The sequence below is a fragment of the Epinephelus lanceolatus genome, chromosome 12 (genome assembly GCF_041903045.1).
Source record: "Epinephelus lanceolatus isolate andai-2023 chromosome 12, ASM4190304v1, whole genome shotgun sequence".
In the NCBI taxonomy this organism is placed as follows: domain Eukaryota; kingdom Metazoa; phylum Chordata; class Actinopteri; order Perciformes; family Serranidae; genus Epinephelus; species Epinephelus lanceolatus.
Genome location: NC_135745.1, coordinates 39089567 through 39116077, shown reverse-complemented (window position 1 = coordinate 39116077; position 26511 = coordinate 39089567). Strand labels below are relative to the sequence as shown.

General features: G+C 41.8%; 1 protein-coding gene across 1 annotated transcript in view; it reads right to left on the bottom strand.

The window, feature by feature from the left end:
- The window catches only part of obscnb (obscurin, cytoskeletal calmodulin and titin-interacting RhoGEF b), a 78484-nt gene that overhangs the window by 13402 nt on the left and 38571 nt on the right, over window positions 1–26511 (bottom strand). The window contains exons 47-67 of the mRNA XM_078173412.1: window positions 25985–26053; window positions 25555–25635; window positions 25073–25150; window positions 24049–24315; window positions 23646–23912; window positions 22926–23192; window positions 22209–22478; window positions 14342–14611; window positions 13546–13824; window positions 11420–11677; window positions 10906–11172; window positions 10405–10677; window positions 7292–7558; window positions 6771–7046; window positions 6365–6637; window positions 5177–5467; window positions 5018–5047; window positions 3414–4745; window positions 2778–3059; window positions 1107–1188; window positions 855–976 (exon numbers count right to left, since the gene is read on the bottom strand). Of these exons, the coding sequence (XP_078029538.1) occupies window positions 855–976; window positions 1107–1188; window positions 2778–3059; window positions 3414–4745; window positions 5018–5047; window positions 5177–5467; window positions 6365–6637; window positions 6771–7046; window positions 7292–7558; window positions 10405–10677; window positions 10906–11172; window positions 11420–11677; window positions 13546–13824; window positions 14342–14611; window positions 22209–22478; window positions 22926–23192; window positions 23646–23912; window positions 24049–24315; window positions 25073–25150; window positions 25555–25635; window positions 25985–26053 (5601 nt within the window). The remainder of the gene's footprint in view (window positions 1–854; window positions 977–1106; window positions 1189–2777; window positions 3060–3413; window positions 4746–5017; window positions 5048–5176; window positions 5468–6364; window positions 6638–6770; window positions 7047–7291; window positions 7559–10404; window positions 10678–10905; window positions 11173–11419; window positions 11678–13545; window positions 13825–14341; window positions 14612–22208; window positions 22479–22925; window positions 23193–23645; window positions 23913–24048; window positions 24316–25072; window positions 25151–25554; window positions 25636–25984; window positions 26054–26511) is intronic.

The following is a 26511-nucleotide window of genomic DNA, read 5'->3' as shown; positions in this document are numbered from 1 at the left end:
AAATGTCAAACTTTGAATGGGTATATCTCATAGACAGACATAAAACTTTGCACAGAGATGCCTCTCCTCACGAGGAACAAATTTGCCTCAAGAACCCATAACTTCCACTTATATAGATTTTCATCATTTTGAATTTTTTGAAAAACACTTCAAATGGATCTCTTCCTAGGAAGTTTGAGCGATCTGCATGAAACTGGGTGAACATAATCTAGGGACCAATATCTAAAGTTCCCTCTTGGCAAAAGTTGGAAAACTTACTAAAACTGAGCTTCTATAAGGCAATGAATATTGTGGAGGGCGTGGCTCATCACATAAAGGTGTATAACATCTCAAGGGTTTCACCCATCACCACGCAACTTTGTAGGCATATGACCACACATAATCTGAGGGCACCCCTCCATTATTGACCCCATCAAACAAAATGGGGGCGCTAGAGAGCTCATTTCTTATCTAGGCCTAACCGCCATATGGATTTTTACTAAACTTGGTAGATATGTAGAACAGGACGCCTCAAGGTGACTGGAGAAATTTAACTCTAATTGGCAACTGGGTGGCGCTATAACAACAGAAAAATGCTTCAAAATGGCTAAAATGCGACCAATTGCTGTGGCTCCCCCTGTGGACCAATGGTTGTTTGTTTTTTCTAACTTGACTGAAGTCATGGTATGGTATGCCGTACATAATCACGGAAACTGTCAGTGTGTCATTCTGTCAGTCAGTCATTCTGTCTGTCCCACGTTTTTCTATGTTCTATCTATGTGAAACTGCACATAGACATTGAGGACTGGCATAAGTAGAAGGTGACAAAGCTACCAATGGGTATGGACTAGTTGACTATCAATATTGTAACTTACCCTTTACTTTGAGCTGCATCTTAGCAATAGGTGAACCTGGACTGACATGAACATCATGAAGCTCTTCCACAACTTGTGGTAGCTGATCATCTTCAGTTACAGACTCGAATGTCTCAGTTTCCCTGCACGAGGAGAGGAGAACAGTACACCTTATGAATTCAGTATTATATATTATATAGTATCAACATTATCAATAATAGTTACCGATATATGTTTTTAAACACCATAAAACACCATTCATAGTAAATTTACCTGGACATGTAGCCCTTGGCACTGACAAAGGAAGATGTCTCAGTGGCATCAGCAGCAGTGTCATAATCCGAGCTGCAGGACACTGATGGAAAAGATTGATGTACAGCATTAAGCAGTGATCAGTGACATTAGGGACGATGTGACTGTATAATTATTCTAGTCTTGTGAGAACTGGTTTGAGTGTCAGATGATGTCTAATCTGAGCATTCTAATTTGAACACAGGTTGCTTTTGTTAGGTCTTAATGTGAGGCAATTCATGAATAGTATTTTTAAGTAGGGTCATCTTGACCACTGCTTTTTTAAGATGCTAATTCAGGACTAAGTCTTCTGTTTCAGTTTGGTAAGGTTTGAGATTGGAAAATGCAGATGCTGGATACTCTTAAAATGTTATATAACACCACTGAGCTATGTTAAATCCATGTTAATTATTTTGTGGTAAATGTTACATTTTGGTGGATCTGCTTTCCATAAAATCAGTACTTCAGCTTCAGTTATTCATTTCCTACATTTCCCAATATGTTTTTAAACAACTCAAAAGGAATGTGCTTTAACTTAATTTGCTTCATACAGATGTTGGTTTCATGTGTAGCAAGAGGAGCAAAAGATAGGGCAATGGTGAAAGCAAGAAAATGAGATTGGTAAATAAAAATAAAATAAAGTAAGAGACACATCCCTTAACCAGGGGTCGGCAACCTTTACTATCATAAGAGCCATTTCTGACCAAAAATAATTTTCAAAAATCTGTGTTGTGCCACAAAATATATTTAAGACTTTTAATGAAGGTAAAAAGGCCTATTAAGTCCAAATTAGCCTATACTAATAGTCTAAATGATCATTTATTTATGTCTTACCACAAGGTAACGACTTTACAGGGCACTGTTCATGATTATTTGGTACTTTATCTTTGCAGAGCTGGCGGTGGAAGGAAACAAATCTGTCCGCACACTACTAAATTCTCTATTATATCCTGAGACTTTTACTTTTTTGATCTGGCATCCATAGCTAACCAGCTAGAACTCAAGACGAGCCTCTGCTGTGGAGGTTTGGCACAATTTCAAGGCAAAGGTGCCAGGCAGTAGATGTGTTACACACATTTTAGTTATTTTCATTTGGTTTGGAGGCTTCACAGTTTTACAATTGGAGAATGCAGGAGTTTCTTTAGGCCTACAACACTGATATATAAAAAATAAAATGTTAAAAAACATAACCATTACTCATTTCCATGTAATTTTTTTTTGTCAAGGAGCCACTGGAGAGGTGCTAAAGAGCCACATGTGGCTCCGGAGCCTCAGGTTGCCTACCCCTGCCTTAATCAAACACATTGTCTTTTGTTTTGAACTATTGAGAGTACTGCTGTAATTTATGAACAAAATGCTAAATGTAAATGTAGATAAGAATTGTGAATCCAAAGGACTGACAACACAATCATGACATTTCTATAGCTGTGCCGGAAACATTTCAAGATGTTTAATCCAAGATGTCATAATGTGTGCATTTGGCTAGTTTCACACAAGCAAAGGAAAACTGCACCACCAAACAAACAAAAAAAAAAAAGAACAATAAAAACAGGCAGGTGAATATATAGACAGCTTTAGTTAGAAATGTAGTTAAGTAATAACTCAAGCCAAGGTACTCACAAGTGTTTGTGCATGTAATGTGTGTTCACTCACTGTCAACCCTGAGTTCGGCCTTTGTGGCTGCGATGCCGCTGCTGTTTTCAGCTGTGCAACGATAGACACCCATGTCAGTTGGAAGTACAGTGGTAATGATGAGTTGGTGGCAGCCCTCCTGATCTTCGTTGATCATGTAATGGTCATTCTCCTCCAGCAGTTTGCCGTCCTTATACCAGCGAACGATGGGAGGGGGCTTGCCAATCACAACACAGTCAAAGCTGACTGGATAACCATCTGGAACATCCTGACTTTGTAGCTCTGTCAAGAAGACTGGGGCAGCTGGGTGACAACAAGAGCACATGTTCAGCGAATCAGAGAGCATATAAGGAAAGGTAAATATTTTAATCAAAGAAGTATATGTATCAGCTGGACTTAACTAACAAGCATAATAGTGAGTACAAAACAGGACAGAGAGCTGAATGCACAGCGTATACAGAACTTTTATTTTGCAGATAAGTCGTAAACTAGCAAATTAATGCAAGAAGAACAACTTGAATAATTCAGATGTGGCAGCATTTGTTTATATGATAATGAGGAGTTTTGCAAAAACATACATGATGATGTCAGAATATAAATGGTTTTGAACGTTATCTATTGATGATTTATAAACTGTCACTGCCATGCTGTTCTTACCTGGGGCTCCAGTCGTAAATGCAGGAGGCTGTCTGTCTTGTGTGGGGGTCGCTGTACCATCTTGCGTGTAGCCCATCTTCCTAATTCGGAGCTCCACTTTGAGAGGCCCTGCCTCCAGGATGGCGGTCTCCACAGGAACTCCATGGATTGTAAACATCTCCTGGAACCTCGTTGAGGCAACCTCAGCCTCTGACCGTGAGTTGAAGCGAATGTAGATGTATGTGTCGTCCTCACGGTAAGAGTGAGGATCTGGAGGCCGCAGGTCTCCTTCATCTGCGCTGACAAATGGTTCTTCTTCAACATCTGGTGGGAGGCGTGTGCGCAGAAGGCGCCGTAGACGTCTGCTTGCCTGCCTCAGTGACTCATCCATCTCACTTCCAGAGGAGCTATCGGGCTCGCTGTCTGCACTGTAGCCCACGGTCAGTGGCCGTCGCCCGGAAGATTCTCTCGCTGTTCCTACTGTGACTTTACCACTGTGAGAGTTGACTCCAAACTTGTTGGTGACCTCACAAGTGTAAACTCCTGTATCCTTTGTAGTGATAGCAGTGATGACCAGTGAGCAAGTACCATCGTTGTAGATATCAATGTGGTGGTGCTTGCCATCCATCAGTGGTTCTCCATCCTTCAGCCAGCGCACCTTATCAGGTTTACCTTCTGCCACACATTCTAGATGTATGGTGCCACCGGGCTCCTTGGTCTGGTCTTTGAAGACCTCTTTGAAGACAGGGCGCATGTCCTTGCGGGCTTTGTAGCCCTTGAACGCAGCTTGAATCTTAATGGCAGCATCTCTGAGCTCAGGCTCTTCCTCTTTACTGATCTCCATGATACTGGTCTCCTCTGTCGTCACTTGTGTTTCACCTGTCTGTTGAACGGTGGTTGTTAGATGCACTGTTCTCTGCTCTGCCATCTGGAAATGTGCAAAGAACCTCTCAGTAGTCATAGCCTCTCCCTCAGTGGTCGCTGTGACACCAGACTTGCTGCTCTTCTTGAGGTAGGTGACAAGCGATGGACCCCCAGGAACAGACTCATCCTCAGAGCTGGTGTACATTTTGGACTCTGTCTGCTTCTTGGACACGATGGCCTGCTCCTTCTCTACTGATGTTACTTCCACTTTCTCTGAGGCCTTCAGCTCTTTCTGTTCTGATTTCTTCTGACCACCTTTACTGTCCTCCTCAGTCTGTTCAGTGATGGAGTCCAGAGTGGGTTCTCGACTCATGCGCCGTTTCTTGGCTGATTCCTCCCACAGCTCATGGAGGTCACCTTCTTCAGCAGCTTCTGGAGGCAGACTGGGCTGCCCCATCACCTCAGTCTCTACCTGTTTTGCCACTTTACCTGTAACCACAATGTTTTCAATGTTGATTTAATTTTAATTTCAGTGTCTTAAAAACGTAATGTCAGTACCCACACAGCACAAAACCTACTTGTGATGCCTGACCCTGTTGATTAAAACTCTACTTAGTCCAAGTTAGCATGATCGACATTCTACAGGGTTTAAATTCAATTGGATGAAGATAAATATGCAGAGGTGTGTAAGAAGTGTATAAGAATTTAAGAACTTGCAGGATAAATACAAAAATGTACACACCAAACACATAATGTCTTACCTGGGGAAATCAATGGCTGCCTTGGTGCCTCTGTTTAACAAAGAGAAAACAAGCACACACATCATGTAACAGTTTATAAAACATCTCATATCTTCATCTCATGGAAAAAAACAATTGCTGACTTATATAATTACAAGCTAAATGCCCTCATCCACTCACCAAGCTGCACAGTCTGGGGCAACTCAACAGGCTCTCCAATCCCAGCTCTGTTGATGGCTGCCACTCTAAACCTGTATCCACTCCCCAAGATTAGATTTCCAACCACAAACTCTGTGTTGCACACAGGTTCAGAATGACATGGGAGCCAAAGGGCACTGTCTACCAGCCGCATCTCCACCCTGTAGCCAAGAATGGGACTCCCTCCGTCATGTAGAGGAGTGAACCAAGAGAGGGTGACAGACTTTTCAGTCTTACTGAGGACCTCTGGGTCCTCTGGAGGATCAGGTACAGCTGTTAGAAAGGAAAGAAGTAGGCGTCAGAACAAACAAATCAAATCAAGAACTACACAGATTGTAATGTTTATGTGCCATCTGTTTTCTACACTATCAGGACTATCACTTCATCCTGTGACATGTAGAGTACAAAACTGGAATGCCTAAGTAGCAGAGAGAGATAGATTAACTTAAAGCCCAGAGATACCAAGCCAACATCAAAGAACTAGTGGTGACACAGGCCAACTACTGTCACCTCACGCTGCCTGTGTTTCAACCAAAAAGTAGCACATGAACACACCAGAAAGACTTCAGCCAACAGCCAACTAGCATGCATGGTCTGCCTGCATAAGAGGAACTAACTCTGCATACCAGCAGGGGGCAGTAGTCTATATTCGTTATTAAAAAAACAGGAAAACAGAGAACCGACAGGACAGATTCAAGACACTAATTAGCCAGTTAGCACATCGACAACAACTCGATGTTGAAAGGACCAATAATACTGACTGTAGGGAAGCAAACAGTAACACAAACAATTACAAACTGTTTCTGCTAAAGAGCTCAATTGCTAAAAAACTTTTAAAAAACTTTTTTAACAAGTTTGTTTCAGTCTCACGCCTGCAGATTTAATATGTTGAACAAGCTGAAAAAAGCCGACAAGGGCTGACTACGGACACACTACAAAAACTATGGCGACAGACGCTCACCAACGGCCAAACATTGACCAAAGCCGACTAATGTCTTGGTGTGTCAGGGCGCTTAGAAAACCATGGTTACATGTCTATCCTCCTGATATCTCTCAATAGAACGTTTAACATTTCAAATCTAAAAACTGAATTCCTTAAAATAAAGATATAATAAGGATGATGAAAATTTTGTAATCAGAAAATGCTACAGAACTTCTTCAAACACTTACTGACGATGGTGAGTTTGGCCAAAGAGAGAGCATCTCTAGCAGCAAATGTAATTTCCTGCTGTGGCAAAAGAGGCGCCTGTCTCAGGACAAGACGATACACACAGCCGTCAACCCTCGTAGCCCAGAGGTCACTGGACTTCAGCTCAACTCCATTAGCATACCAGGTTACTTCTGTTGCAGGGACATGCTCGGTGAGCTCAACACAAAACTCAACCTTCTCTCCCACTGCAGCCACCTTGTCCTCCAGACCCTTCACAACATCCAGCTGCCAACCTTCAAGGACAAAATCCACAGAATGAAATGTAAAAGTCTGTCATTTGAACTTTATTATACTATAACATATAATTCAGGCAAGATGATGAAATTAGTACAACGTCAAAGTCTTGTGTTCATTTGGATGACTCACCTTTGACAGAGAGTTGGGCAGATGTTGATGCTGTGCCAGCTTTGAAGGTCACTGTGCAACTGTCTGTCACTCGCAACTCTTTCAAAAGGAGCAGATGACGACGGCCGCTCTCAAATGTCACAATCTCAGCATTAGGGGATTCCTTAACTGGTTTCCCATCAAGGAGCCAGCGGAAATCTTTGCTCTCTGGACGAGAGAGGGCACACTCAAACAACGCTTCACCTCCATCAATGGTTTCTACATTCTCCAGGCCCTGGACAATGTCAATGGGTTTGCCTGTAAAAAAAGAAAAAATGAAGAAATAAAGAAATGAGGAAAGAAAGAAACTAGAAAGCACAATAAAGATTTTAAGAGGACTGAGTTTTTTAGGAAGTCAAATAGTTTGGGCTTTGGCAATAAAGGGCACAAACTTTGTGATGATCAACAACAGATCACTTTATTTGGCCACATATGGTAACTTTGAGATATGAGGGAGCAAAGGAGTCTCCCAAAGGGCTCTTTCCATGTGGAGGGAAGCTCACCTTCCACATAGAGTGAAGCGACCGCACAGGTCCCCTCTGCCTCACAGGAGTATGTGCCCCTGTCTTGAGCAGACACACGGCTTATGAACAAGCGAGCCACATTCCAGTCCTGCTCTACTACCACCCTTCGGCCATCAGGCTGTAACGGCTGCCCATCTCTCTTCCACTGAGCCTTGACCGGCCTTGAGAACTGGCAGATGAACTCAGCCGGTTGGTTTTCGAGCACCCGAATGTCCTCCATCTCGCTCACCACTTCAACTGTGGGATCTGAGGTTGGGTTCAGGGGTCATAGGGTCAGGGCTTGGCCATGAGATTTAAGGATAAGTGCAGGACACGACGAATGACATATGAGCTTTATAACCCCCAAAAGCATGTTGAAGTGATGTTCATACGTGAGTGATATTATTGTGCTTTTTAATGATTGACCAGTACAAAGTGTATGTGCTCTGGCACAGAATCTTTATATATTTGTTAATGTCCACTGTATGTGAGTGAAATAAATAGGGGGTCAAAAAGCCCAACCGTCAAGATTCAGGGTAATGGTCACAATCAAGGGCCAAGAAATGCTGGCCGCAGATGAAGAGAAGAGGGGTGATAAGTGGATAGAAATACCAAACTCAAAAGGTAGGTGTGGGGAGGTTAGAGGTTTTAGTGCTTGAAGGTTAGGGGCAGGGCTTGGTATATGGGATAGTGGAGATAAATAGAACGTGAGCATTCAACAGCAGCCGGCCTGCATGGATGGGTGGAGCAGCACTTTCCTAACACAACATTTCTGTTGACACTATCCAGTAGGTCACTAACTCTGTACAATAAAACTTGGATCAAACCTTAACTTCACCAAAATAAGGCCTACTACATGTAGTCCACTCAGTCTAATCACCACATTTGTCTATTCATAATTTACATTACTAAGGGACATTTAGACTTAGGGCTGCACATTTAACCATATAATAATCACGATCATGCTTTTGGCTACTATTAAACTTACACAGGTGCCACACCACAGGGTCATGGCCTGAAACAATGACTCAAGGAGTCCCAAATCATAGATGAATGTTTCCAGCAAGCTGTGTATAACTAATCTCGTCTTCCCAATCAGGCAAGAACATCTGTACTACATATTAAAGGGGGATTCACTTAAAACTCATTCTTTACTATATAGCAATCATAACACTTAGCAGCATTCAGTGCATATCTGAAATGCAGCTGACAATGTGCAAATGCTGATGATCTGCCAGTGACGTAACTGGTACAGATCACTCGCTGGCATATCATTCACAATCCATGAATGTACGTCCAACAGGCACTGTTTGTTGTTTGTAAATACTGGACATTGATTCTGTGACACTTTTAAGACTTGGCCAAATGCTGCTAACAGATAAGTCAGTTTTGGTGCAGTCTGTCTCCACATTTATTTTTGGCACATTCTGATTTGGATGAAAAGGCAGAAGGAATTCTGGATGGGTCACAACACAGGCTTGAATCTGGGATTGAAGTGTAAGAGGTCATTGATATGAACCAAGGGACACTGGTTCATATACAATTGCAAAACAGCAGCAAGAAGTCAGAGACATCAGTGAACAAGCAGCAACTCCAAGTTAGCGACCAGGACTGCACGCCTCAACAACAGAGACAGACCCAGCCGTCAGGAAAACTTCTCGGATGATTAAGACTGCAGCCAATGGGTGATTCGCAGAGCCAAGGATATTTAAGTGCAAAGACAGAATATGGACAGATCATTTTTGTTTGATTATTCTGTCTGGGTGTAATAACAGCAGTGAATCTGTTTTCGCAGACAAATAAAGAAAACAACACAGGCCAACAGACACAAGACAACAACTGACCACTGAGGGAGTGTATATGTAATCTGCTACGCAGGTTAATAGTACTTGACTGTAGCTGGGCAACGTTACGGCACATAGGTGAGTAGACATCCATCCATCAATTAGTTATACCTGCTTATCCTTAAAGATCGCAGGGGGGTGGACAGGTTGCCAGTCAATGACAAGGCTGACGAATACTGACAGAAAACCATTCACACGTACACACGACTTATAGTTGCTAATTGATTGAGCCTGCATGTTTTAGATCATGGTGAGAAGAAACTCCACAACCAGCATGTCCAGATGTCCAATTATACTTACATTTTAAAGAAGACATCATTATTGCATGTCAGACCTTATTTGGATTTGTCCTTCCCAATGCAACATCAGAAGCGGCTTTTAAAAGTTGAAGAGCTATAACTCTACTTTGTTCCCAAAGGTGGGTGAAAAGTTGTGACAAATAACAGTAACCTCTAAAGTGAGAAACATAATCGTGATTATAATTGATTTATAATTTCAGCAGCCCAAAATACAGCACATAGGAATAATTCAGAGAGAATCAAAAAGAAAGGAATTAAAATCAGTCTAAATGATATATATTTTCATTAAAAAGTTATGGCAGACAATTGGAGATGATTGGGTTTAGGTGTTTATCTGCCCTGTAAAACTTTACTGTGGTGCTGCACCCAATTGTATGTTTTGGTTGTATCAAAGCATACAGCAACTGCCAATATTATTATTATTATCATGCATGAAGAAGCACTGCAATGTAAAAAAAAAAAAAATTCCACTACTATTCTATTCATGAACTTCAAACTTTTTATGGAACCCTGCAGAAAACATCTTAATTTATGGAATCATCACTTATATTCTTCAAGAAGAAATGTGCCAACTTGTATTTGGTTAATACAAGTCATTACAAAGACAATTTGCCAGTTTTCAACCAGCACTGTGTCACTGTAGTGTGGGTTGTGCTCCCCCCCTGCCAAAGGTCCTTGCCTGTTCACCAGCCAAGATCTGCAGGATGGCAAGTAATCACGTTGTGGGGCTGATCAGTGTGGGTACGTTTCATGTGCTCTACCCACACTGCAGTGACACAGAGCTGGTTGAAAATCAGCTAAATATTCTTTTAGGTAGAAAACAGAGGAAATTTGGTACATTTTGTGCCTCCTTATTTCATTACTATGCTACAAATGTTGTAAATTGTGGATTTAAAATTCTGCAGAGTATAAAAAGAGACTGAAATATTGTTTATCTCAGTCTCTACTGACTAGCTTTATAATGTGATACCTTTGACTAAGAGCTTGGCTGTTGATGTCAAACTCCCAGCTTGAAACGTGACAGTGCCAGAGTCATCTGTGGCCAGGTTCTTTAAGGTGAGTGTGTGGATGTGTCCCTGGCTCAGCCCTATCTCACTAAAGGGGCTGTTCTCCAGCAAGGTGCCATCCAGCCACCAATGCACCTTGCCTGGTGCCCTACCAGACAGCTGACAGGAGAAGGTTGCCCATTCCCCAACAAAGACGTCAGTGGTCTTAAGACCATGCACAATGAAGACTTCTTTCACTGTTGAGCGAAAAAATACACATATGCACTGAGCCTCTGACTCATGAATAGCATCAAATAAATGGACAGAAAATGATACCATGCAACATCATAGTTAAGATGTAGGCCAGTCCTAAAAACAAACCTACTATTCTATTTGTAAGCATACATTGAGGAATACAGTCAGATTTAAACCAATCAGCCTACAGTATACTCAAAACAGACAAAAATAGTATTGAAATAGGCTACCTTGCACTGCCAAAGAAGCTGTGGTGAGCTGGTCTCCCGCATCACAGGTGTAGTAGCCACTGTCGTCAGGCTCCAGGTTCCGTATACAGAGCTCTTGAATGCACCCTTCCTGCCTCATCTCAAACTTCAAACCAGGCTGGAGGACCATGCCTCCTTTCCTCCACTCAACACGAACACCTGGCTTCGACAGCTCACACTGCAGAGTAACATCATCACCCTCTACGGCATCCTGGTTCTTCAGCTCTTTGTGGAAGGACACTGGGGCACCTGGTGGGAATTTAAAACGGGAAAGTTTGGCATCAGATGTTGAGATGGACAGTTTGGCATCAGATTTTTGAGATGACAAGAAAAACATCTCTTAAGGGAATTTGGACAAAAGTTTTAGCTGATGCCCGACTGGGTATGAGGTTGAGGGAAGTGGAAGTTCAAGAATATTTCAGCTGTTCATGTCAATCTGATCTTGGTCCACATTCTTGAATCTGATCAACAGCAATGAGGTGGCATCGTTCTTTACCTTGCACAGTCAAGGTGACGTCACACTGTGCATCTCCTGTGTCACAGGTGTATGTCCCTGAGTCCTCAGGCAGCAGGTTGTGGATATGAAGCTGGTGGAATGCTCCGTTGTTCCTCAGGTCATACTTGAGACCTGCGTGGATGGCCACGTTGTTTCTCTTCCAGGTGACAGTGCCCTTGGCGTCAGAGATGGTGCAGGCCAGAGTGACAGTTTCACCCTCTACTGCCACAGTGTTGTGTGGCTTCTCTAGTATTAACACTGTAAATATGGGAAACCCCAAACTAGATTTAATAATGGTAGTAATGTTACCTTCCTTAACAGCCCTGGCATTAATAATTTCAAAGCCATAAACTTAAAAACATAGATGCATGCTGTGAAATTTTGTCAGAATTGTAATGTGTACCCTTCCAAGTTTATTACAAAAAAGCAAAGAAACTAAGCTATAAAACTGTAACATTTGATAAATGATGTATTGAAAATGCATCTTCAAAAAATAATTACAATTTTAGTGTTAAAGGAAAACTTCTGTATTTTTCAACTTAGACCCTATTTTCCCATCTTTTTGTGTCTAAAGCCCTTTTTAAACAGGAATTGTGCAAATTTGCAGGAAAGCCCAATCAGTCTTTTTTCAGCATTAGCAGTATAAAAACAAAATCGGGGAGTGCAGCAAAATGCCGCCTACCTACTTTTGTTTATACAGAATGCACCTTTTTCAGGGCAATGGGGGGCGTGAGCAAGTAACAAAACGTGTAGCTCAGCGTGTGACATAAACAGTGACGTGGGAGGGAAGCCGCGGCTGTTCAGTCCTTCAGCGATTCTCTCGTAAGTTGGCCCGTTCTTCACCGTCCCCGTCATCTGACAGTTAATGGCCTCTTCGTTTGCGAGGGCAAGGAGGGCGTGTAATTCCTTGTTTCCCCAGTTGCTCATCTTTACAGTGTCTGTCAGGTTTGTGTTTCCCTCTTGCTACTAGCTGCTCGCTAATTCCTGCTCTTCAACAGCCCCTCCCCTTGCGGAAGGCAGCCTCGGTCTTTTTAAACTAAAAGGGTGCTGCCAATATGACTACCCTACGAGGCGGAAAATTGGGCACCTCGGATCAACTCGCCAATCCGGCTCTGTGTACCTAACACACGCAGCTTGCCGGCAAAACGGCCCAACATTCACGGAAAATCTGGCAGTGTAAAAGGGGCTACTGAAGGCAACTATTTTTGAAAGTGGCCCAGTATTGAGAGAGAGGGCTGCTGCCAGCAGGCAGCATGGTAGACCGCCATGTAACCACTTGGGGCATTTGGCACTGTCAATTCATGTACGCCCAAAGTGAATATATGCCATCGACAGGCTCAGATTGTTATTTTAAGTGTCTGACAACATTATGGAAAGAAACCTGTAAAGAAATTAAACAACTCCAGTTGTAAAATTTTGCAGACCTTTTCACATTGTTGAAATCAACTCTATAATCAGCCATGACACTGAAAATCTTGTAGACAACACTAAATTCTGCTTTCTGTACTCCAGCACAACAAACTTTTTCTGGCAGTCCTCTCTAAAATTCTCTCTTATGTTTCCACCATTGTCTTTTTGCAGGAAGTCACCTCTTGCAAGATTTCACAAAGACACTTTTTCTTGAGCGAGACTTGATTACAGACAAGAAGAAATAGACCAGATCAAGTGAAAGGTAAATGAAAACATTTCATTTCTCTGTAGGGTCCTTTCTATAATGTTGTCAGACACTTATACTAACAATCTGAGCCTGTCAGATTAAGCACTCTTAGTGAACGTAAATTGACAATGCCAAATGCCCACAGTGGTGAAATTACAGCCTATTTCACCACTGCCAGCTGCAGCCCTCTTTCTCAATACTGGACCAGCTTCAACAGCAGTTGTCTCCATTAGTCATTTAGACACAATAACATGGAAAAATAGGGTCCAGATTGAAAGATACCAAAGTTTGCCTCTAAGTCATAATATTAGTGTTAGCATTTTGATAGCACTTCTTTGTATAGCAAACACTATATGCAAAGGGTGGAAAGCGCATCTAAAAGTTAGGATGTTAGAGATGATGGCGCCAGCATATTTCCATCGGCCAAGACAAAGCTGTTTGTCTCTAGTGACCATGTCATCTCCTTTACCTTTGGGCTTCTCCTCCACAAGAAGACAGGCCACACTCTTCTCTTCTCCCACCACGAAGGCAACATCGCCTGATTCATCTGTGGTCACCATCTTCAGGACCAAACGGTGCACTCTGCCCTGGCTGCTCATTTGATTTAGATCATTATTTTGGAGGAGGTTGTCTCCAAGCCACCATTCCCCGTTTGTCACGCCTGAGTGTGACAACTCAACCTCAAAGACAGCATCCTGCCCAGTGATCACAGTGGTATCGCAGAGTTCTCGGATGACACGCACACGCTCTGAGGGTGAACGGGATGATGGGAGAGCAGTGATCAGATTTCTTGAGCTTCCAGAAGGCATCAGTAAGAGGGTATGTCCATGACCAGGAATCTTATTTCAGCACTGACTCACCATTTCATGCCACAACTTATTCTCAGGAATATAGATGTAGTTTTGTGACATGTGCCATTCTAATGACAACTAATAACATAAGAAATCTGAACCTGAACAAATCATCAAAATTCATTCACTATGTCTGTAATTTGATGACTCACAAATATTAATTAAGGCAGAAGTAAAAAAAACAGAGTAAAATAAGTTTAGCCAACATTAGACAAATAAGTAAAACTCAAACTACATGCCAAATACGACATCACACTTCACTCAAGGACTGTGAAATCCAAGAGAAATGGATGCTGAGTAGATGATCTGATCCAGTACTTGTTAATTGGATGGATGAATGTAAAATTAACTTCAGGAAGGATGAAGACAAGAGGAGACAAGAGACAATGATGGGATGAAGCTGTGCTCTGTTACCTTTCACAGTCAGGGTAGCTGTACTTTTCTTGTCCCCTGTATCACAGGTATATTCTCCGCTATCCTTCAGATTCAGCTTGTGTATAACCAGGTTGTGAGTGGTAGCTCTCTGCTCCAAAGTGTACTTCTCCCCATGGGTGAGCACAGTTGAGCCCTTCAGCCAGGTCACCTTGCAATCAGGGTTGGATGTCTCACAGGACAGGGTGGCCTTATCTCCCTCGGTGGCCTCTTGACTTTCCAGCTCCTTCTTGAATAGTGCAGGTGCAGCTGCTAGAAAGACCATTATTAATTAGGATGAGTCATTTCAAAGGTTTCTTGGGTAAACACAGCCACCACAAAATACACTGTATTCACGAGCCACATTATTTTATACTCATAGTTCTACCAATTCCAATTGAACCATACCAACAAGAAGCTTTAAACAGAGCAAGAAAACAACCAGCACTGGTTTATCTACACAAGTCTGATGCAAAACTGGTAGAAATCAGCAATCAAATATATCAAGTCATATGTTGGTAGACAAATCGTCTGTTAAACTAGAATTACCGCCTCGCAGTTGTATGCCACCACGAACCACTCAAGTTGTACTTAAAGTTTACATCCATGTTCCATGCACATCTTCACCCTGGCAGCACACAGAAGATCTATACAGTCACCACAGTCTCAAATGGTCACCCATAAGTGTCACCAATTCAGTATCTGAACAAATGTCTCTCCCTCTGTTCCTGAGATATGACATTGAATAGTGGCTAGACAAGTGTTTTTGCAGAACATTACGACCTCACAGCGAAACTGACCTTTGACCTTTTGGATTTGAAATGTCATAACTTCATCATTCTATCCTATTAGACATCTGTATAAATTTTGTCATAATTCGTGTATAAAATCTTGAGTTATGGCCAAAAACAGTTCATGTGAGGTCACAGTGACCTTCACCTTTGACCACAAAATTCTGATCAGTTCAGTCTTGAGTCCAGTTGGATGTTTGTGCCAAATTTAAGGAAACTCCCCCAAGACCTTCTTGAGATATTGCATTCCCTCACAGTGTTCTTGAAATAATGGATTAACGAGAATGAAACAGAAGCAAGGTCACAATGATCTTGATCTTGATCAACAACTTCTAATGAGTTCATTGTTGAGTCCAAGTGGATGTTTTTGTCAAATGTGGAAAAAAAAATCCCTCAAGGTTTTCTGGAGATAGTGCATTCACGAGAATGAGCCAGACAGGGTCCCAGTGACCTTGACTGTTGACCACTAATTTCTAATCAGTTCATTCAAGACTCAAAGTGGCCGACTGTGCCAAATTTGAAGAAATTCCCCCAAGGTGTTCTTGAAATATCCCATTCACAAGAGAAAGACGGACGCAAGGTAACAGTGACCTTGACCACCAAATTCTAATTCATCGTTGAGTCCAAGTGAACATTTGTGCCAAATTTGAAGAAATTCCCTGAAAGTGTTCTTAAGATATTGCTTCCATGATAATGAGATTGGTGCAAGGTCACAATGACCTTGACTTTTGCCACCAAAATCTAACCAGTTCATCATTGAGTCCAAGTGAACTTTTGTGCCAGATATGAAGAAATTCACTTAAGGTGTTCTTGAGATATCTCATTCACAAAAATGAGACAGATGCATGGTCATAGTGACCTTGACCCTGAATACCAAAATCTTATCAGTTCATCGTTGAGTCTAAGTGAATGTTTGTGCCATTTTAAAGAAATTTGCTCAAGGCATTCAAGGTTTGCATTCATATTAATGGGACAGATGGACATACAGACAATCTGAAAATATAATGCCTTGCCAGCGCAGAGGCATTAAAACAGGGATGCACCGAAATGAAAATTTGTGGCCGAAGCCGAAGCCAAATATTGTTAAACGCTTGGCCGAATACCGAGTACTGAAAACCGAATATCATTGTTTAGTTTTTCATTAGTTTTTGCAGATGAACCCCCTCCAGATTAGTGTTGTCACGGTACCAAAATTGGGACCCACTGTGCGATACCAATGAAAATATCATGGTTCTGAGTAGTATCACAATACCACAGCTAAAATGAGGCAGATGTGCCTTCTGTCATTTATAAAAAGATAAATCACTTTTCAATAATACATCAATGATATTTCAATGGAATAAATTACTTATTGACTTATTCATACTTCAAAAACAGCATCAATAAGTTGTAACACTTTACCTTTTCTCAAGTAAGCGTTAACTATACAAGGGGGGCTCTTTTCAGGAAAATAGAAAACTTTTGGGAAAAATAAAAAATATTTATCCCCCCCCCCCAAAAAAACAACAACAAATATTAAGGAATAAAGATATATGAAACTCTCAACAGAGTGTATAAATTCAAATAACACACGTTTAATTAATTCCTCCCCCCAGCGCCTATACGCACGTCATGCATAGGTTTAAATAAATAAAAAAAAGGTCACATCACAAAACCAATCTCAGTCTTTGCAATCCCCAAAATAAACTCACAGTCCCAACTAACGAAAAATACAATACTGTCCATTTTCAATAACTTTTAAATGTCTTTTGATTATTTTTGAGTCTGTGACGCACGCAAACGAAACAGTCACTCATCCAGGCGTGTCAAACAAAAATAGTGCAGATCCACACAGCAAAAACCAGTAAAAAAACAAAAATATGCGATCGATGGCTGTACCTCTGGTATACCAGGAAAAATATATAAAAGAAACGATCTCACCCAGGGACCGCGCAGTCAATCAGGGAAAGTAATCCATCGGTTTGGTCCTGGGCACACGCTCTGTCCTCTGCGGTTGAGATGTCCAGCTGGGATACCGTGAAAGGACGGGTCTTTAAGGTAACTACTGATGGGTTTCTTTTTAATGGTCTTTTTAATTTACTTAATGTCCACAGCTCGTTACTTTTACTTTATATTCAGGTCCTAACGTTTAGGTCCGCCAGCTCTATTGTTCCTTTTCCCGGTCCCTTCTTCTCCACCTCTTTCCTTCGTCTTCTCCGCCTCTTCCTCCCTAAATAATCTCGTCCATTTTTGTAAATTATCATTTTACACATACAGAAATTTACACACATGACAGCGGATACCCCATCTTACCCTTATACATGTACAGGGAATTATTTATTTATTTTTTACATAATCAAAGAAACCTGTTGTTTCACAGATATCTCCATATCTTAAATTGCATTTAATTAATGATTAGGTGACTCTGTCACAGATCCCCCCCCCCAGCCGGAGGTATCGGAGGCTGAATCCCGAAGTAGGGCTTCAGATTGACCATGTTGACTGTATCCAACCTTTTGTTGTGGTCATTCCACTGTACCTGATAATTAATGGGGCCTAACCTTCTCAACACTACAGCTGGACCTGACCACTTAGGCGCAAGCTTGGATGAGAAGTTGTCAGATGCTTTTGAGAGTGGGTGAGAGCGCACCCAGACCTGGTCTCCCGGCAGGAGATGTGCACCTCTCCTCCGGGTATTATAGTACCTAGCTTGTCTGGCCTGACTCTGTCCCACTTTCTTCATGACTTGTTCAGCCATTTGTTGTTGTCTGGTGGTGAACCAATCATCCTCTCCAGAGGGCCTTTGAGGATCCTTCCCAGGGCTAGTTCGGCTGGTGTTTTTCCCGTGGTTTCGTGTTGGGCTGAATTGATGGCAAAGCGGAACTCTCGGACCCACTGATCCCATTTGTTGTGTTTGTCTCCCACGTAAGATGCAATCATGGTCTTTATCATTCGGTTAGCTCGTTCTGTTAGATTCGCTTGAGGATGATAGCTTGTAGTGAACTTTTGTGTCACTCCCCAGGTCTTGCAGAGGTTTCCCATTTCATGGCCTATGAACTGAGGACCTCGATCGGACACCAGCTCCTTAGGAACGCCGAATCGCGTAAAGATCTCATCTTTCAAGATGGCTGTGATGCGATGAGTTTTGCTGTCCCTGAGGGGGAACAACTCAACCCACTTGGTAAAATAATCTATGATGACAAGAAGGAATTGGTTGCCTTTCTTACTGCGAGGAAATGGACCCATAAGATCCACTCCCAGCTTCTCCCAGGCTCCTTCAACTTTAGTGGGCTGCATTAAACCCGCAGGCTTTTGATTCTCTGCCTTGTAGGACTGGCAGGTGAGGCAAAACTTTACATGGGTCCACACATCCTTTCGGACTGAGGGCCACCATGCCACCTCCAGAATTCTCAAGAGGGTCTTAAGTCTGCCAAGGTGCCCACTTAAAGGATGATTATGATAGTATTCCAGGAAACTGGGCACCAAAGTTTTAGGGACTACAAGCTGGTATTTGTCCCCTTCACCTTTCACGGGGGACTTCCTGTACAGGAGTCCTTGCACCATGGTGAAGCCAACCCTGCCAGGTCTACTGTTAACAGAGGAAAAGAAACCCATCAGTAGTTACCTTAAAGACCCGTCCTTTCACGGTATCCCAGCTGGACATCTCGACCTCGGAGGACGGAGCGTGTGCCCAGGACCAAACCGATGGATTACTTTCCCTGATTGACTACGCGGTCCCTGGGTGAGATCGTTTCTTTTATATATTTTTCCTGGTATACCAGAGGTACAGCCATCGATCGCATATTTTTGTTTTTTCACCGGTTTTTGCTGTGTGAATCTGCGCTACTTTTGTTTGACATGCCTGGATGAGTGACTGTTTCGTTTGCGTGCGTCACGGACTCAAAAATAATCAAAAGACATTTAAAAGTTATTGAAAATGGACAGTATTGTATTTTTCGTTAGTTGGGACTGTGAGTTTATTTTGGGGATTGCAAAGACTGAGATTGGTTTTGTGATGTGACCTTTTTTTTATTTATTTAAACCTATGCATGACGTGCGTATAGGCGCTGGGGGGAGGAATTAATTAAACGTGTGTTATTTGAATTTATACACTCTGTTGAGAGTTTCATATATCTTTATTCCTTAATATTTGTTGTTGTTTTTTTGGGGGGGATAAATATTTTTTATTTTTCCCAAAAGTTTTCTATTTTCCTGAAAAGAGCCCCCCTTGTATAGTTAACGCTTACTTGAGAAAAGGTAAAGTGTTACAAAGTGATTAACATAGGGGGGATCAAAATAAAATAAAATAAATAAAATAAAAATCAACCAGCCACCCTCCTCCCCTGACAAGTCCCTTCATAAGTAACGAACAGTCCCTAAAGTGCGGTGAGGTTTGTGGGCCGTGAATGGCTTGTGACACGTCACATACAGTACAGGCCAAAAGTTTGGACACACCTTCTCATTCAATGCGTTTTCTTTATTTTCATGACTATTTACATTGTAGATTCTCACTGAAGGCATCAAAACTATGAATGAACACGTGGAGTTATGTACTTAACAAAAAAAGGTGAAATAACTGAAAACATGTTTTATATTCTAGTTTCTTCAAAATAGCCACCCTTTGCTCTGATTACTGCTTTGCACACTCTTGGCATTCTCTCGATGAGCTTCAAGAGGTAGTTACCTGAAATGGTTTTCCAACAGTCTTGAAGGAGTTCCCAGAGGTGTTTAGCACTTGTTGGCCCCTTTGCCTTCACTCTGCGGTCCAGCTCACCCCAAACCATCTGGATTGGGTTCAGGTCTGGTGACTGTGGAGGCCAGGTCATCTGCCGCAGCACTCCATCACTCTCCTTCTTGGTCAAATAGCCCTTACACAGCCTGGAGGTGTGTTTTTTGGGTCATTGTCCTGTTGAAAAATAAATGATCGTCCAACTAAACGCAAACCGGATGGGATGGCATGTCGCTGCAGGATGCTGTGGTAGCCATGCTGGTTCAGTGTGCCTTCAATTTTGAATAAATCCCCAACAGTGTCACCAGCAAAACACCCCCACACCATCACACCTCCTCCTCCATGCTTCACAGTGGGAACCAGGCATGTGGAATCCATCCGTTCACCTTTTCTGCGTCTCACAAAGACACGGCGGTTGGAACCAAAGATCTCAAATTTGGACTCATCAGACCAAAGCACAGATTTCCACTGGTCTAATGTCCATTCCTTGTGTTTCTTGGCCCAAACAAATCTCTTCTGCTTGTTGCCTCTCCTTAGCAGTGGTTTCCTAGCAGCTATTTGACCATGAAGGCCTGATTCGCGCAGTCTCCTCTTAACAGTTGTTCTAGAGATGGGTCTGCTGCTAGAACTCTGTGTGGCATTCATCTGGTCTCTGATCTGAGCTGCTGTTAACTTGCGATTTCTGAGGCTGGTGACTCGGATGAACTTATCCTCAGAAGCAGAGGTGACTCTTGGTCTTCCTTTCTTGGGTCGGTCCTCATGTGTGCCAGTTTGGTTGTAGCGCTTGATGGTTTTTGAGACTCCACTTGGGGACACATTTAAAGTTTTTGCAATTTTCCGGACTGACTGACCTTCATTTCTTAAAGTAATGATGGCCACTCATTTTTATTTAGTTAGCTGATTGGTTCTTGCCATAATATGAATTTTAACAGTTGTCCAATAGGGCTGTCAGCTGTGTATTAACCTGACTTCTGCACAACACAACTGATGGTCCAACCCCATTGATAAAGCAAGAAATTCCACTAATTAACCCTGATAAGGCACACCTGTGAAGTGGAAACCATTTCAGGTGACTACCTCTTGAAGCTCATGGAGAGAATGCCAAGAGTGTGCAAAGCAGTAATCAGAGCAAAGGGTGGCTATTTTGAAGAAACTAGAATATAAAACATGTTTTCAGTTATTTCACCTTTTTTTGTTAAGTACATAACTCCACATGTGTTCATTCATAGTTTTGATGCCTTCAGTGAGAATCTACAATGTAAATAGTCATGAAAATAAAGAAAACGCATTGAATGAGAAGGTGTGTCCAAACTTTTGGCCTGTACTGTACCTGTGTTCGGCTGGCTCGGCTGTTCAGGTACTTCTGGGCAGTCATGACGCCAAGAAGAGGATATTATTGGAACTGACTTGTCCGTCGCCGGTAAGCCGATGGCCGCCGTATTTGACAGGAATACATTACTGTCTGTGTCTGTGACCCCCGTTCAACCCACAACCAATGGGATTCGCCTTTTGTTTCTGCTGGTTGAAATCTGTAGGCTGCTCGCACAGCGTGCTGAATGATTTAAGCCTATTTTGCTTGCTCAAAACTATTTTTAGTCAGCCGAATATATTCGGTTACCGGATATTTGGTGCATCCCTACATTAAAATATAGTGGAAAACGGTGAACCATTAAGTGGCATGTTTAGTATTTGTGAGTAACACTAAACAACACAGAGAGACACTACTGACAGCCTGAAGAATAAAAATACTTCTGCTTATTATTTGTGAGAATTCCATTTCTTGTTGGGAGGACGATATAGAGGGATGACATGCAACAAAGGTCTCCTGGCAGGGCTCAAATCTGGAAAAGTTGTGACTACATCTGTCAGTGTATTTCACACCCATGCCTCCAGGACAACACAAAAACTCAGAACTTTAATTATTGATTAACAGGACATGGTCAGTCACTGAGTTAATTTTGCTGTTGTGTGTCAAGTTATCTGAATAAAGTGTGTAGTAAAAAAAAAAGTGCAGAAGACTTGCTGTACGCACAAGTTGCAAGGAAACATATCGATCAATATGACCAATAAATAACTACATTTAAAAGTAAATGGGAAACGTTAGCTCTAGTTCAATGGAAGAGAAGAGAATATGAATATAAGTATGACGTAATATGCAGTAAAGTGAAGATTTCAAATACAGAAGTGCAATAGATGAATAGATAAGAGCCTCAAAACATCACAAGCATCCAGGTTTTTGTAAGCTTTTTGGAAAGATAGAGGGAAGGTGTCCTACAAGGAAGATAGTTTAGATAAATGAGCAGTAGTCCAAATGTTATCATAAAAGCAAAATGGGAATTTTCATCCCAAGACATAAAGTGCATTTTCTTACCTCTGACTGTCAGAGAAGCAGTGGAAGTGTGGTTACCCACTGAGAACGTAACTATTCCTGAGTCAGCTGTGGTGACGCCCCTGAGAGTGAGGCTGTGTACCCGGCCCTCAGACTTGATCAGGTTCATTTCGTTATTCTGCAGAGGGACATCCTGGAGTTTCCACTGGGCCAGAGGTGCCTCTTCATGGGAAACCCGACACTCAAAGCGGACATCTTCACCCTCGTAAACAACGCAGCTCTCCAAGAATTTCAGTATGTTGACCTCGACCTCTGTTTGACAAATACATTTCAGCAGAATAGTTACATATTTGTTGTTTGAAGTGTTTGACAAAGATATGGTTCAAGTCGTGCTAATGGTGTGAGTGTGATTAACTATATAAAGATTTATCCCAAGCTGTTATTGTGAGTAGCAAGTGAAGAAAAACAGTAAAGGGTGTGTTAATGTTTGTGAAGAGAGACCACAGATAGGCACAAATGATGAGTGATCAAGTTCAATAGAAAGGTCTTTGTGTGAATAAGTACAAGTGAAGAACAAGAACACACGTGGGATGAGGAATAATACTTGAAAATTTAAGTGCAGTAAAGAAGAGAGAAAACAAGATCTCCAGATGAAAGGTTGACGTTCATGCTCAAGTGTTGGGAGTAATGTTGGACACGCAGAAAGACGTGACTCCAGAGGGTGCATGAAAAGCACAGCCTTCAACAGACAGCTCCTACCCTGCACAGTGAGGACAGCTGAAGTCCTCTGGCTGCCTGTATCACAGGAGTATTCTCCTGAGTCGGCTCCCTGCAGTTTATAGATGACAAGCTCGACTGTAGTTCCTTCCTGTTTCAGGTGATACTTGCTGTTGGACGCCAGCACCCTGTCACCACACCTCCAGACCACACTGGCTCCCGGCTTTGTGGTCTCACAGCGGAGACAAGCACTGTCTCCTTCCTGTAGTTCACGGTTTTGCAGCTGGATTTTGAAAAGGACAGGCTGGGCTGCAGGGAGGGAGGTGGTGGAAATGAGGAGAAAAGATTTAGCGAAACCGAGAGAAAGCTGGTACAATGTATAGCCGACTTTTTTGTCCACAGTGAAAATGTTAAAAGGATAAAATTAAACAAATATGGATTGAAGCAGAACATTTCTTAGATAAATCGTGAATTTTGGAAATGATTACATCTATCTCCTTTCGATGAATGTTGACTTTTGGACTTAACAACGCTCTGGTTTTTATCACACCAGTCCAATTGGGGTTTCCACAGAATTAATAGACATGCAAAGAAAAAAGAAAACAGTGCAGCATTTGAATGATTTAGAATTTGAATGACATGTCATGACAGCCCTACTATTAAGATAGCAATAACTTAAGTCTATGAGACAGGCAAGTCTTCAATCAATTAATTTACAACTCAAGTATATCCACTACAAACATCAGGTTTTAGGAGGCGTACCCTTCACAGCTAGTTGTGCAGTGCTTTGACGGTCACCAGTGTCACATGTGTAACACCCAGCATCCTCTGGGTCTAAATCATGGATTATTAATGTAGCCAGGTGTCCTGTTTGTCTAATATCATACTTGGCACAAGGACAAAGACCAAGTTCTCCTTTCCTCCACTCCAAAGGAACACCGGGTTTAGAAAGCTCACAGTGCAGCGTCACACTGTCCCCCTCATCAGCCGTTTGGCTTTCCAGCTCTTTTGTGAAAATAACTGGGGAAGCTGATGGGTGAAGAGAAATAACCAGATGGTACACAGTCAAGAAAAATAAGATGAAGAAGAATGAATTTAAAAATAAAATGAAAGACTTGATGGAAGAAGAGGACAGCATGAGATGATGATGTGGTCTCCATCCTACCATTTACTACAAGAGATGCTGAAGTTATTGCGTCCTTTGAACAGCATGAGTAGCTTCCCGTGTCTCCAGGTCTCAAATCAAAGATCTGTAGCTCATAACTGAAGCCTGTTTGTTTCATTTGGTACTTTTCACCACAACTCAATACTTGAGCTTCCTTCTTCCACTCGATGGGCAGTCCAGGTTTAGAAAGCTCACAGTGCAGAGTGACACTATCTCCCTCCTCAGCCTCCTGGCTCTCCAGGTTTCGAACGACTTTGACTTGAAGGACTGGGGATTGAATCAATTAGACACACTGTTGATATGTATTGTTGTAACTCAGGCTTTCAAATGAGACACCAGATGAAGACTACAGCAGGGCTGCACGATATTTAGCAAAATATGCAATTTGTAATAATGCTGAATATTTCAGCAACGATATTACTTGCAAATATTGAGGTATACTCAGTTTTGCCCTTCTGCTGAAATACAACAAAATGTTTATTAAATAAAGAAAAATTAAAGGAAATTAATTTCAATATTCTTGTTCTGAAAGAATTGAACGGTCAGCTGAACACAACCACCAATAAAAAAATGAATTATATGACATTTTAAAGTGCAGTTTTCTACTGATACTATCTTTCACCTTACTCAGAAAGTGCAAACAGGTTAATTTTTAACTTAATTATTTGCTAAAACAAAAGCAAATATGGAAAATGAAACAAGGAAAATATATGGCTGCTATAATACACTCACCCACACACCCACCACACACATACACAAAACAACACTGGAACCAGTGATCCCTTCTCCAACTCAAAACACAGGACCAGCTCAGCATTTATCAAGTCTGTCAAAAACACAGCTCTCAATTATTCCCATCTGGAGAAGACAACAATCCAGAATACAGCAAATCTGGCATTCACAGATGAATACAAAAAGTGAGCAACAACAAGTCAGACTGATTATACTGCATACAAAAATCCACATGGAAGACAAAACAAAACTGAGCGGAATAAACAAAGTGCGGGTGCCACAAAACCTCTACCTTGTCCTTTCACTTCAGTATCCAGCTTTGCAGGCTCTGGCTTTGGGATGACATCAGAAACGGCAGGCTTTTCAATCTCTGCAGGTGTAATTGATGTAATTAGACCTTAAATATCTACTGTAGTTAACACAGAGCAGCATAAATACAAGAATGATTTCAGATGATTAAAGCCAAAAAGGATGTTGAAACAACAACAATAATGAACTCAACAGTGAGGATTGATGGACTGCAACTAAATGCAATTGTCAGTACGCAATTTCCAACTCATCAGCCATCAAAAACAAATGTGCCAGAGCACTGACAAAACCCTCTAGACACGAGAACGTTACGCCACAACAGCCTGAATGTGCAGCACATGCTATCAGAGCATGTGCTTGGGCAAAAACCCCAGCATATGAGAAACCTACTGAATACAAACATGATCCCATTTACACTCAGTACGAACTTTGCTCTTGGAGTTTCTTTACAATGCTACCACATACCTTCAACTCTCTTTTTGAATTCCTGCTTCTCAGGTTCAACTTTGGAGATCACTGCTGAAGCTGCTGACTCCTCTGCTGCAACTAAAGTTAATTGTAGAAATATAATGTAGATTTTAATTCAACTTACATAACATGGAAATCTTCACCAACAGACTAAACGAGACAGCAAACCAAAAGCTATGCCATACATGTTTTAGAGCCACAATGTCCAAGACAACAACAGAATAACACCTTCAGTTGATTTCCATTTGCCTGAAACTGACAGTAGCAACAGCTCTTCACTTCATTTTACAGATGATACATATATACATGCAATGTGCAACAAGAAAAGCAGAATCTTATAAAATGCACAGACAGTGCCATGACCAAGAGCTTGTCCAACATAGACATTAGTGTTACAGTCAGAAAATGCAAGACTATGGGTTCATACCTTCCACCACTTTTTTGGAATCCCTAGAGGGTAGTGTCACAGCTGCTGGAGTATCGAGAGGCCTCACTGCTGTGGTAAAACATTTAAGTCTGATTATACTCAAAAAACACGGTGCCTACAGAGCAGCCATTAACCTCATTTCCATTTATCTCTATTCATTAATCATCTACCAATCCAGTGAGCGTTTGCTGAGTACACATGCTATAATTCAGCAACATCTTATAAAATTCAGTAACTATAAAAATCCGTGGCTTCAATCACTGACCTATAAATGGAGCTTTTGAAAGAAGTAGGCAGTACAACAATATACACTACAGCCTAAGCCACAATATACAGTGCGTCTCATGACCTAACATGTTTCGATAAAAGTGACAATTATCTACTGCATAATGATAATAGCTGATTACAAATCTCTTATATGCTACATTCTTTCAATCAATCATGTCATTTCCACCAAAAACCACAAGAAGCACAAACACAAGGAACTGTTGTTGAAGGACACATGGAAAACATCACGTAACAGCGAC